This window comes from Heterocephalus glaber, unplaced genomic scaffold (assembly GCF_053883595.1).
Source record: "Heterocephalus glaber isolate CG9 unplaced genomic scaffold, H.glaber_assembly_v1.0 deba00001571, whole genome shotgun sequence".
NCBI classification, from domain to species: domain Eukaryota; kingdom Metazoa; phylum Chordata; class Mammalia; order Rodentia; family Bathyergidae; genus Heterocephalus; species Heterocephalus glaber.
In genome coordinates, this window is record NW_028258356.1 from 10892916 (window position 1) to 10907300 (window position 14385).

General features: G+C 36.2%; 1 protein-coding gene and 1 pseudogene across 11 annotated transcripts in view; one reads left to right on the plus strand and one right to left on the minus strand.

Annotated features, from left to right (window-relative positions):
• Positions 1 to 13779, minus strand: part of Ppp1r12a (protein phosphatase 1 regulatory subunit 12A) — a 135002-nt gene extending 121223 nt beyond the window's left edge. For 4 of the 11 annotated variants that reach the window (XM_087192499.1, XM_087192493.1, XM_087192497.1 and 1 more), the window contains exon 1: positions 13058 to 13564. In XM_087192499.1, the coding sequence (XP_087048625.1) occupies positions 13058 to 13294 (237 nt within the window). In that variant the 5' untranslated portion in view covers positions 13295 to 13564. Of the gene's footprint in view, positions 1 to 13057 lie in introns of all 11 variants that reach the window. The other 7 variants (XM_087192502.1, XM_021258497.2, XM_087192495.1 and 4 more) reach the window with 4 other exon arrangements.
• Positions 198 to 472, plus strand: LOC101699798 (ATP synthase F(1) complex subunit epsilon, mitochondrial pseudogene; annotated as a pseudogene).
• Positions 13780 to 14385: the final 606 nt, after the last annotated feature.

A 14385-nucleotide genomic window follows, 5' to 3' on the forward strand; every position in this document is an offset into this window, starting at 1 on the left:
ATACATGCCAAAGTAGTTTGTTGGATCACATGTAATTCTACTTTTTCTTAGTAGTACATGTTTAGAGTATATAATGGTTACATTCGTTGTGGGGAGTTAGTATATGCACATAATATATCTTAATGCTTTTTTAAAAAATCCCCTTGCTTTCTCCGGCCTGACCTTCCTGCTGCTGGGTCATCCGATAGAGCCGACATTGCAGTTTCCTTGCGATGGGGTCCGACTTGCCCCCTCTCACGACACTATGGTGGCCTACTGGCGACAGGCTGGACTCAGCTACATTCGATACTCCCAGATCTGTGCAAAAGCAGTGAGGGATGCCCTGAAGACAGAATTCAAAGCAAATGCCGAGAAGACTTCTGGCAGCAGGAAAAAAATTGTGAAAGTGAAAAAAGAATAATCAACTCTGATTAAAGCTTGAAATGCAACATTTTCCCATGAAGATGTGTGGGCACGTTATGGCAGATTGAAATCAGTGTCACTTTGTTGGGGGAAAAATACCTAACTTGTTCATAAATTAATGATGCCAATAAACTGATATGTGGTTCACTGTTAAAAAAAAAAATCCTCTTGCCCACCCCCTCTTTTCCTTCTCCCCTCTCAGGGCCTCTTTCCCTTTTGCAAAAGTTCTATCTCCCTGTTTCCTATTATCTGTGTTTTATTTTGCTCTTTAATTTACTTATACTTTAAGTTTCTCCTATAAAAGAAACCATACAATATTTAATCTTGTGGCTCTGATTTATTTCACTTAACATTCTGGTCTCATAGTGAGTTCATTTGCCTACAAATGAGCTAAATTTACCTTCTTGATGGCAAAGTTACTCCACTGTATATAAATACCATATTTTCTTTTTTTTATTCTGCTTTGTTTATGCTTTAGTTTTTTCATATGAGAAAACATAAGAGTATTTAAGCTTGTATGTCTCATTTATTTTACTGAGCACTATGTTTTCAAGAAGAATGCATTTTCCTGTAAGTAGTTCAAATTCAATCTTTTTACAGCAGAGTAATATTCCATTGTGTATAAATACATTTTCTTTACCCATTTGTCTATTGATGGACATATAGGTGGCTTCCAAGATTTGGCTATTATGAATTGTGCTGCTATAAATACTGGTATGCATGTATCAATCTGATATTCTTGAATCTTTCAAGAAGACACCTAGAAGGGAAATAGCTAAGTCAAATGGAATTCCTAGTTTCAGTTTTCTGAAGAATCTCCATACTGATTTCCATAATGGTTGTACTAATTCACATTCCCACCAATAATGTAGGAGGGTTCCTTTTTCACCACAGCCTTTCCAGTATTTATTATTATTTGATCATTTGATATTTGCCATTCTTTCTAGAGTAAGATAAAATCTCACTGTTGTTTTAATTTTCATTTCTCTAGTGGCCAGCAGCATTGAACATATTTTCATGTACTGAACTTTTTCAAGAAATGGGATTATTTAAAAAATGGCTACACATTTTACATTAATACTGACAGTGTATGTGGGTTCCAACTCCATATCCTAGTCAATACTTGTTATTATATATCACTTTCACTACAACCATCTCTACCAGGTATAAAATGGCATCTCACTGGTTTTTATTTGCATTTACCTGATGGCAAGTAATTGCATTTTACTGCAGATTCCATAAGAATACTACTGGTATCTGTTTTACTCAAAAATATATACTCCCCCAGGATTTAATAGTGTCTGGCACAATGTAGGTCTTTTAATGTTTATTAAATAAATGTTAAAGGGCCAGGGCTTTAGCTCAGTGGCACCACACCTGCCTCTCAAGTGCAAGGTCCTGAGTTCGATCTCCGGTACCAAAAAACAAAAACAAAAAACTAAACTAAATAAATATGTTAACACTATAATGGATTTGGAAGCATTTCTTGTCCAAGTGTAAGTGTGTGGGGGGAGATTGACTTTATGGAAGGAAAGAGAAAATGGAAGATGACCTTTGAGACTGCAATTTAGTAAATAAAAGACTGATGTGATAAATAAAAATGAGATATGAATTATATAGAAAGGAGAAAAAAATCCAACAACAGGAAAAAAAATCAAACTACAGGAACGAATATAGGATGAATGAGACCTTGGAAACATTCATCTTTAAGAATGAAATAGATCAGAAAGAGAAACTGAACAGAGCCTTTTAGAAAACAGTCCAGGAGAGAACAGGCTCATAAAAGGCTCAACACATCTATGGATAAGTTACCTATAACTTACAAAGCTTTCCCAGGGTTGCTCTTCCTGACATTCAGGGTTAAGTCCTCCAATAAGTAAAATGTTTGCAGGGTGTGGTGACACTGCCTATAAATAATCTCAGCACTTGGAAGGCTGAAGCAGGAGGATCACAGTGAGTTCAAGGGCCACCCTGGACTAAATATCGAGTTCTAGAGCAAACTACATAGTGAGACTCTGTCTCAAGAAATTCCAACCAAACAAATAAATAAAATCTTCATCTAACCCCATATCTCTACGCTGGCACTCACTGAAATTATAATCATTTGTTCATATTGCTATATCAACTACATTGTGCACTACATGCAGGCAATGACCACTGTTTTCAGAGATTAGTAAGTACAGTGCCATGTACATGGTAAATGATGACTTACGTATTTGCTGCATGAATGAATTTATCATTAATTTAAATTACTACTTAAATACAGAATACAAACGGTAGTATTTTTAATAACCACACCCTCTAAAACATAAGAGCTAAATCTTATATGAAAAAGGAAGAATATCTTTTCTCTATCATAAATACTTCTGAGTGAAATACAACAAATTTTATACACACAGTAATAAACCAATAGAATAATTTTTCTATGGGTGACCTAAAAGGGATGACATCATCACATGAATTCAACATATGTATGTCAACAAGAATACTTTCAAGGTTAGTATTCCATATTTGACACACTAGAAACACTGTTGAAAATGTTTTTTTATATAAACAAGCATTAAAATAGTGTATCATTTTAAATAAAACTGCAGGTGAGATTTTAAAGAAACAATCCTAGGAATACAATGTTGAGTAAAGATGTAAACAGTGTAATATTAACCCAATATCATGAGAAGTGGAAAATATACTGAATGCTCATCAAGACTAGAAAAATAAAATTTTATATTTATTCCCAGACATAATGGAAAGCCATAGAGCCATTGAAGGTAAAATGTATATAAATATTAACAAGTATTTACAAACATTTACATTTTTAAAAAACAAGTTATAAATCAGAAATGTAAGTATGATCCCATCTATAAAAAAATTATATACTTGTGTAGGGATGTATAAAAAGGAGTCTTTGAGACCAAAATAGGGCCACCTCCAAACCTGGAAATTTGAGTAGGATTAAATTTCTTTTACATTTTTCTATGATGCTTTAATTATTTAAATAATGGTTATTAAATTTTTAAAACCATTTTTATTTAGATAAAATGCATATACAACAATAAACTTGACAATAAGTCATGTTTAAAAATAAGAGATGGGAAAGACACTAAAGATTTAATTAACAGCATTTTCATGTATAAGAGAAAGAAAAACACTGAGATCAGAAACTTAAAAGACATTTTAGTGTTAAAATGAAGCTGAAAGAGTTAAATAGCAATGGATATCTTAAAAGAAAAAAAATGCAAAGTTTTTATGAATACTACAACACCATGTACTTGGAAAGTATAAAGGTTGCTAAACATGTCCTCTGTTCAAAACTTTGTTCTAGGGCTGGGGATTTAGCTCAGTGGTTCCGGTGCTTGCCTCGCAAGCACAAGGTCCCGAGTTCAATCCCCAGTACCAAAAAAAAAAAACAAAACACCTTTGTTCTAAAGAACTATAAAAATTGAACTATGTGAGAAAATTAACTTAATGAAATACAGTGTCACGATCTGGGAACAGGAGTATCAAATCCATTTTTTGAGAAATACATTCATATAGCCCCCCCCCCATCAAACCACAAACTATAACAGTGACCTATTTCATGTAAAATGTAGAACACAGAGAAGGAATACACAAGGTTCATCACGAAGACATTCTGAAGCATACTTAAGTCCAGACAATGTGAAAAGTTAACTAAAATCCAAGATTACTCTCTAAGCTCATGTTCTAATTAAGAATAAGCTTTTTAGAAAATATCATTTAGTTACTGATAATATTAACCACAATTATTATGATCTACCTTATTTACCAGATACACCTCCAAATGACTCACTTTCAAAAATTAAAAAACTCCCCTGAAAGAAAAAAACCCCTCAATACTGAGATATTCAAAAGAACCTTTTAGAGTTGAAGCTCCAGAAGAACAGCTCTAAAAATGTTCCCAGAGCATAAATATTAGAATGAGTTTATATCCATTCTGAAAGCTAATTACTATATATACTTCAGTATGTTTACTCTAAAGTATAGTTAACTGGTGTGTGTGCGCATGCATACATGCATGTACCTTTTCACAGTAACTTCATGAAAACATTTTCTCACAGGGTTACTGACCTTTAAGAAAGTATCAATTTACATATCACAAAATTTAATCCTCTTTGTATTATGTAGTACTCAAAATGACACTTTTTATAATCTTTTGTTAGATTATGTCAAACTAACTACACAGAAAAGTAATTTCAGCTCAATAGGAGTTAATACTCAAGGTAAAGTTTTTTACCTTGTGAGGATCTCCCAGTAAAATACCTTACTCAATGCACATGACATACTTAAACAGATTGCTAAAAAGGTGACAGCTGAGGAATGCTTTCACATCTTTCCATGGTTTCTAGTCAATGTCATTTCAGAAATGCCTATATAAAACATGACAATGTGGAATGTCTCCACCTATGAAAGAGCATGAGTTGTTGTCTTTGTATGGTCAGCTAGCACAACAATGGAATGAGAAACAACTAAAAATCTAATGAGGTAAGAAAATACTAGCATAGAAGGAACCACAGTGAAACCTTATTTTAAAAGACCCTAGGATTAAAATCCTAGAATACTATATGTCTTCCTTCTAATGCCACTGTGCTAATTCCCTTTCTAAGTGAACCCAAGGATTTGTATAGAGAAATTTATTTTAAAAGAAAATGATATACACTAAGCAAAATTTTACTTGGAGGTAATCAGTATATATTCTATTTAAAAATACATCTAAAATATCAATGGCTATATAAAAAGTAAGTTATTGGTATATGCTTTTGTGTTAGAATATTTTTTTGGGGGTACTGGGGATCGTACTCGGGTCCTTGCGCTTGGCGCAGCAGGTGGCGAAGCCAATGAGCTAAATCCCCGGCCCCTAGAATATTTTTTATGCTTGTATTATTGTCACACAAACTGCCATCATTTTGTTTTCTAAGAACTTTGTTCAAGACTACATTATGCTGTTTTTTAAAACCACTAAACAATTACTGTGCACTTCCTAAAATGATACCAAAGGAAATTTAAAGAAAAATGAATCAGATTTCCTATCGTAAAGAATTCACTATTTTCTCTGGAACTAAGATACAATAACAATAACACGCAGTGTATAACAGACAAATTTATGGTTTAAATGGTAAGTTAAAGAATCACTGTATGCCTTAATGGTCAAACAAGTTCACACTTATTGCTTTGGGCTGTGCCTTAATAAAAATAAGTTGGGAAATACATTCCAGAGGGAGGTAACATGCAGAGACTTATGAAAGTATAAACATGGAACCAATGGTTCCCCCAAAGAAAGCTTTCTCCAATCTCCTGAATCTCTTTGGATAAATTCATTACTCTACTGGGTAAGCAAGGCATGCTAGCAGCTTGATGACCCAGCCAGTCAAAACCTATGCTTGACCATGCCTTACCAAAAAGGAGGACACAGGAAATAAGAGTTATGAGATGATGTTAGCTTAGCTACTCTACTTTCATACAACAGTATAAAGAATATCTGTTACCAATCTGTCAATAATTATATAGACTAATGTATGAGTTCCCCTGTCCTTCATTTGACTACATCTTTTTGTTGTTAAAATATCTGTATGAAATAATGATAGTATCAAGTGATCAAACTTTTCAATAATTTTACAGGGCAAAATATAAGGCTACGCTCTTTCAGTGATTGAAACTTCTAAAAAACATATTGGCCTATGAAACATAAAATCAATGAATCAATGATTTGACAGACAATTAAGTATATCATATTGCACATTTTTACCAATAAGAAAGATTTACTGCCTATTCTGAATTAAAAACTAAAATACGACGGCTAAATTATGCAAACTAATTTAAGGAATGGACTATTCTTATAACTGTATTCTCATTAACAAATGCTCCCAACTAAAATCAAACATAATTAACACAAGTTCATTTTACTAACTCAGAAATCATTTTGGATAACTTTACTAAGCATTTATACAATGTCCCAAGTCCTAACTACAAGCATCAATGGTCACTGTACAGAAAGTAATTTGCAGAGATTAAGCTTAAGAGTGGTGATAAATTATGGTTTTCTTTGAGGTAAACTTGCTTATAGTTACTCTAAAGAGTCAAATATGCATTTATGTATAAAAACACATAATAAGGCTAATTAGGATAGAAAAATAAAGGTGCTTAAAAACATCCCGAAGGATGTTTTTATTGTTGTTGTAGCTTCCTTTGAACTTCCTAAAGCATTTGATCAAATATACTTCACATAATGGTTACTTAAAAACAATCTGCCAGCCTGGATTACATAGTGAGTTCAAAGCCAGTCTGAACTATGTAGCAAGACCCTGTCTCAGAAAATAACAACAACAACAACTCAAAAAAAACCCCACAAAACTTTGTCAGTTTCTAAAATTTAAGATAATTCTGAATTATAAGATTAATGTAGATATAGTGCTAATCCATTTGAATCACCATTGGAAGGTGATTAAAAGTGCTAACAAAATTACACACAGAAAACAATTATGCTTGTATTTGTTTTTCATTTGAATCTCTCTTGTTTTATAGGGAAATCTCCAATTATTAATCACCACCATAATGACTGAAAGATTTAAGAATGGTTCAAGAATAAAGTTTGGGCTCTGGACTCAGCCTGTATTAGAATCCCAGCTCTATCATTTATGTTGACAATTTGAGCAAGAGAAAAAGGATATCATGAGAATTAAATTATCTTGTATGCAAAAGCACTTCTCAATAAAACACTGGTAAGTCATAGCTACTACATATTCAACCCCAACTTAGAATAAACTAAAACAACTGTTAGAGGGCTTCAATCTTTTAAAAGGGCATACCAAAATGTTAATACTCTACTTTTCTACACAACTGTGGAGCCCCATAAACTTTCAAGAGAAAGGTGTAGTGAAAAATGGAAATTTTTTTGCAGGCAAAATGAAAAGAACAACTTCAGGAAGTGTCAAGAAGTAACATGTTAGTTACAGTAGTGACAGAACACTGTTTTACCCCTTCCCCTAGTAAAAGGTCTCTAAATAGTTATTCTTTAAGAATCAACTAAGTAGATTTTTAAGTACAAATACTTTTCCTGTGTGAATAATACGTATGGTTATAACAAATGGGTGAAGAAAAAAATTCTTCGATTCCATCCAGGGCTTCTTCTACCTGGCTATACTAGAAAATGTTCACTCACAGCTTGCAATCATGGTGCAGCTGAAGCACATGAAAGATGGTCTTGGTTACGACACTTTAAAGTCAGACCACAAAACTGCTGCCAGGAAGCACACAGGCAGTAACTGCAGAGATAGCGTTGTAACATCAGCAATGTAGGCATTGGTTCACTACCAGTGCATCCCATATATGGACTGGGTTGTCCATATATTTATCACAAGTGAGGGTTGTGAATGTGGGGTTGTGCAATTTGGTTAGGTGGGTTTTTAAAAACGGAGCTAGGATATTTTCAATGAAACAGTTTAAGAGCCATCAGAATAAAATCTTTTTGAAAGAAAATCATGCAGAAAAATTTCACTGTACAGTCTTTTGAACACAAAAAGTGATCCCATAGGTACTCCAAGAACTTAACCTTTCCCAGCCCCCACAAAAGGTAAAAATTATAAATTATAAACTCTATGTTGTTTCAAAAAGCTTCAAAATTGCCTGTTTCCTGACTCTCCAATACTTTATATATTAAGAGAAGACTGCACTACAGCATTCCTTTAAATGACAAGAATGAAATCTATTTTAGTATATGTGCTGCTGAAGCGATCACAAAGTCATCTGTTTTATAAAAAAGCTTCATGTGGCTCCTTTATAACTTGATATAATTTGTATTTTAAGAACAAATGGAAAAAAAGGATAAAAAATGATCAAGATATGTTATATATGTACCAAGTCTCAAAAATGAATATAAATATCATATATTGCAAACAAATACCAATAAAAAGGAGCAAAAGGATTTCATATAAAACTTATTTACAGTCTACATAGGTAAGTAAAAGAAAGGTATTATTAAAAAAAGAAAGGCATTATAAAATTAGAATAAAATAAGGACCTAATTCAATTTTGGATTCCTCTGTAGCTTCTAGCTCAGGCTCTGTGGAAGTAGTTAACTAATGATTCAGTTAAACACAATTTTCTTTCACTTAACCAAAACTGAACTGCTTTAGATTTTGTGTGTGTGTGTGTGTGTATACCAGGGATGGAACTCGGGACCTTGTGCTTGTGAGGAAGGCAGCGGAATCGCTGAGCTAAATCCCTGGCCCTGCTTTATAATTTTTTAATAGGAGGTTGATATTCAGAACTTTTAAATCTCAAGATATTAAAAAATATGGACTGAAGAGCTACAACAAAATTTCTCATTTACTTCATAAATATACAAGTTCTATTATGTGCAAAAATAATAGTCTAAGTATAAGCAGTATTTTAATAACAAAATAAACTGGGCATGGTGGTGCACACCTGTAATCCCAGCACTCAGGAGGCTGAGGTAGGAGAATCCCCTTGAATTTGAGGCCAGCCTGGTCTACATAAATTCAAGTCCAACCTGAAATACATAAAGAGATCCTGTCTGAAAGAAAAAAATAACAACAACTAAAAAGGCAGAATGTAAGGTATAATGAATACACCAGAAGAGCGAATGTCTCTACACTACCAGTATTATACAAGTTCAAAGAACAAGATCTCTTTTGTTTGGCAACTGGATTGAACCCCAAAGAATGATCTGGATTGGCAAAGAAGAAAGGATATTGTAATGGTGGAAAAAACATGGCTAAAGGCATGGAAATAAAAAAAAGTAAAAATCTAGTTCAAATGGAAGTTACCCAACTTCTATAGCAAAGGGTACAACACAATGAAAATGTGTTAAGCATAAGCTAAATGAGGAAATATCTTAAGTCTAAATTTAAAGAGAGTGACACAAAGTGTTACATTGTAGTCTGACAGCAATCTGCATGGTGGATGGAGCCAGAAAACAGAGGCAGGGAAAACAATTAAGCTATTACTATATTGTAGGGAAAAAATAATAAAGGTATGAAATAGGTTGATAATAAGAACAGCAAAAAAAATAAATAAATAACTGATGCAAAAGAATTGTGAAGACTGAGTCAGAAAACTGAATACATACATTTGGAGAAGAGGAACAAGTAAACATCTAAAATGCTTAACTTGACATAACCAAGAGACTAATAACATCATTAACAGAAACAGGGGCACCAAGAGAAGAGCAGTCTTAGTGAGGAAAGATGTTTTAGGATGAATTTAAATTCCTGACAAAGATCTAAAACTGCCTAACTGAATAGGAAAAAGGATGCCAGTGAAGTCTAAAAATATGAAAAACATATGCATCTAAATTACTGTTAGATGATAAAAATAATTATAAAACTATATTGTAACTGAAAAATCTATCTTTGAACAATAAGGAGTCTTTGAAGAAATCTCAAAAAGTTAATGTAAATACAATAATGGTCATTCTACAGTAGAGGGGGGTGGACCTGTATTACTACTTAGACATATTTTTAAATATAAAATCACAACATATTTAATAAGAACAAAAATTAAAATGAGAGAATGGAGCTCTGCAAAAACAAGCAACTGGAAACTGACTTGGAAGCCACTCACACAGAGGAAAACAGAAGATTTGAAGGGTAAGATCAAAAGGCTAAACTTAAAATTGTAAGAAGAAATTTGTCCTGCAAGTTACGAACACCCGTGAGGATCAGCAAAAGATATCCTACATATAACCTTATTAATCTCTTAAACCTCTAAAGAATGCTGAAATATAAATATAATCACATACTATAAAACTACTATATAGCTATAAAATCAGAAGCTGATTATTGCCTACTGATAAAACTGAAATTGTATTCTAAACCTCAGTTCTACAAAGCAGAAATTTATATCATAAACTTAACTTTGCATTGTTTTCCAGCTATTCTGGACACCAGGATAGGAAGTTGATTAAAAAAAAAACCACCCAAACAACAATCATAACGACAACTACAACAACAACAAAACAACCACTGCTTGTTCTCCATGTAGGATGACATTTCCATACAGAAAAGACAGCTGTAGACTATCTTTTATAATGTCTAAAGAATTCATTCAATGAATAAACTTTTAAATATAAGCTTATAATTAAATATAAGTTTATAATTAAAATGCAAAGCAAGTATTAGATTAAGAAGTATATTTGTGAGTTGAGACGTTCCCATAACTTTTCTCTTAACAATGAAATTTAAGAAACTCAATCAAAAATTTTTAAAAAATGAATATTCTAAAAGGCTAATCAATAATTAACCCAATAAAAACATTTTACATATTCTATGATCTTGTGAGACGTTAACATCAAGGACTACTTAACTAATTACCCATAGATAATTTTAATATTTCTTAGAAGCTTAAAATTTTCTTGTTTTTTTATTGTTTTTTATCAACTTTCAGTATCTGGTGTCCTGAATTTGCCCAATGTGAACTCCTTGTTCTTACAGTTACAATAGGAAAAAAAAGTACAAGATACATGACAAATTACAGCAAAGAAAACATAATAAAAATTTTAATCCTTGATCTTTCAAAGACATTGGCTTTACTGATTTAAAGAATATGCAAATAAATTACAAAAAAGGGTTTTAGGAAAATGGCATAAAGATAGACTCTTCTGGTTGCATGCTGTAAATTAAAACAAAACATGCAATAAAGACTGTATCTACATAATACTAAACTAACCACTGAATCTAGTTAATCAAGAAGACATTGGTAAGTCTGATTAATTCCTGCAACATGTGCAAATTGGAAGGAAAGAAAAAAAAAACCTTAAGAAGCCCATTACACTTACTTTCTCTTACTACCTAAACCAGTATCATATTAATATTAACGTATTAGAAATATTCCTCTTCCACCAAGCCAAAATGATTACGTTCCTCCGCAGCAACAGCAATTTTAAATTTATCTTCAACAATTTTAATAAGATATATTGATATGATTAAAATTAAAATGATCTCAGACATATAATAGTTGTCTTTCAAAATCAATATTATACTAAAAACGTATTTGAAAATATTTTTCATCTTATATAATTACACTATCACTTTTAATGTCAAAAATTGCTTTCATTCTCAAAACCATTTTTTTGAAGCTATGGTTATATTATACCTTTAAAAAAACCCTTCAGTTAAATATAAGTTTGTTGCACATTAGAGAACCTAAATTTAACAGAATAGAGAAAGAGCTAAACGCTATATTTTTATTGGGTGCCACATTCTGAATTTCAACTTGTTCTGCAATATGTCAATCATTTCAATCCATCCAGTCAACTTTGTAAACAAAGGCCACAAGCCAAGTATGATATGAGAATTTGATTAAATAAAACTTAATATAGTCATCATTCACTTAAACAGGAAGCAGTGAAATGCCATTAGTCACCTCTCTTTTAAAAGGGCATCAATATTCATGAAATATAAACCCTTAAGTTTCAACATCCCAAGCACGTTTTTAATACGGTATTATTCAAAGCTACATCTTCCACATGCAATCAAAGCAAGTCTGTGATATTCCAAGGCTTTTCACTGTAAGATTTTTTTTGTAATTTCGAGTTGCTCAATAAGAAAATGGAAAGAGACTATGTTGTTACCTATTACTATCGCTTAGAAATTGCTTTTTATGCAGAACTCTACGGGTTGTGTTGCTTTTGGCCTGTTAAAGGCAACGCAACATTATCTCTGGATTGCCAATAGTTTCTCCTTATTTGGCTAACACTGCGAGATCCCCATCAGACTACTATAAAACTTTAACATGCACAAAGCATCCATTTTGAGAAAAGTTTGGGACCAGCTTTTTAAATTCCCACTCCCAAAAGAAAAATCAGAACTTGGTAACTGTCTTGGAAGAGTGCACTGTGTTTTCTTGTTTTTCTTGCCCCAGAGCACACCCCAGGACCTAGAGCTCAAGGATCTCTGACACTGCGGCAAACTCTGGACTCAAAACGTTCCGGTCCAGAGACAGGGGAACCTTTTGGGGAAGCTCCTTTACCCTACACGTTCCAATTCCCTGTCTCTCAGCCAATGCAGATCAGCTAATTACATCCCGTTTTCCCCTCCCCAGTGACCAAGAGTAATAAAGGAGAAAACAGGAAATCGTTTGCTCAGGGCATTCAGCTTAGGGCCCTTGATTACTATTATCATCATCATTTGTAATCAAGTCCTAAAAAGTACAACACATCCAATGCCCACCTACCAGCCGACTACGTCCAGCTGCCCAAAGCGCCCCCTTGTTAGTCTTTTTTTTCAGCACCCCCTCCCAACATATCGTTGACACCGGTACCCCGGCACGATCCAATACACACACTTTCCCGGTCTCGACCCCAAATACCAGACACATGTTCACAAACGGCCCTGGGCCCCAAGACGACCACAGTCCCTTTCTCCCTAAGCCCCGGAAATCAGCCAGTTGGTTCCCAACGCCAACAGCAACCGGTCCGAACGGGGCCTGGAGCCCAGCGCCGCCACCGCTCCTCTCCCTCCCTCCCTCCCTCCCTCCCCCGACAAGCCAACCCCTCGCCCCGCAGCAGGGAGGGAACCTCCCGCCGCCCCCAGGCTCAGGGAGACGCGAGCCGCGAGGAAGCCTCGGCGCGCGGCCGAGAAGGACCCCAGGCTCGGGAGACCCGGCGGCGGAGCGCACAGACCTGATGCAGGGCAGTGAGTCCGTCCACATTGGCGTAATTGATGTCCGCGCCGCGGTGCAGCAGCTTGAGCACCTCGTCCGTGTCGCCGCTGGAACAAGCAGCCAGAAAGACGGCGCCATCGTCGAACTTCACCTTGGTCTTCTGGCGCTTCACCACGGGCGGCTCAAGGTCCGTCTCGGAGCCGATCCAGCGCTTCAGCTGCTCGTTCCGCTTCTGCTTCGCGTCCGCCATCTTCATCCCCTCTCCTGCCGCCGGGTCTTCTTATCGCGAGGGGGCAAGGGGGAGGCGGCGAGGGAAGAGAGGGGAGGCAGGGGGTGTGTGACTGTTTCTATGAGTGCGGGCCAGAGGGAGGCTGGGAACCGGGAGGAGACGCTCAAGACTTCCAGTATCCCACAGAGCACTGGGGCGGCGCGCCCGGCCGAGTGGACCTCCCTTCCTACCACAGAAGCCCTCCCGCCCCCGGCTAGGCCACCCGTCACCGGCGGCTGATCTAACGTAACTTCGCGAGATCCGGGCAGGGAGGCGCCCTTCGGTCAGTGCGCATGCGCCCTGGCCTGTACCCGCCCCAGGAAGAGCGCTCCCGCGAACTACGGCGGGGGCGGCCGGGCCACCGGAGGGAAGCGGGTGTGGTCTGGGCCGTCCGGGCTGCGGGGGCTGGGACCAACCTGGGAGGGAGGAGGAGAAGCGGGAAGGTTGTCCTGCCCGGCTGAGGGCTCACAGCGTTTCTGAGGCCAGCAGTCGCTCCGCAGGACTCTAAAGGGCAGACCTTCCTCCAGGGCTGACCTAGCTAGCCCAGAGATTTGCTCAGGCCCAAGGATTTTCCTATTGGCTGCGTTATTTGAATGGGATGAAAGATAGGTCGTGAATTAGGTGCTTTTGGTTGCGCTTTCTAAGGCATTCGGTTGAACTTCGACATTTCAGTATTGATAACGTTTTAAAAGTAGGGTTTGTGTAGCAGACCGCTTTCGTGGTAGTTACCGAGGTGACCACCTATTGACAAGGGTTGACCTGTGGTAATTGCGGTGGCTTCCTGCCAACACCCACTGTAGAAACGTCTTTCCTCTTAAGCTAGCTTGTTATTGTTGTTTTGTTTTCTTTCTCTTGAGCTTACTTTGAGTCCTCTTGGCCTTCCTTCAGTGCGTTAAGCCTATGTGGCACTACCCATGAGCTTAGCTCAGCCTTGTTAACTGGTCCTGGCCTTTTAAGGGATTTCTGGTTCCAGCTCCATTGCTTTCTAAGGAGTGAAGACCCAGCTGTGTCTAGAACTCAGAAGGAATGTTAATAAAGGCAATTAATTCAACCAGTATTTATTGAATACCTATCTAGTA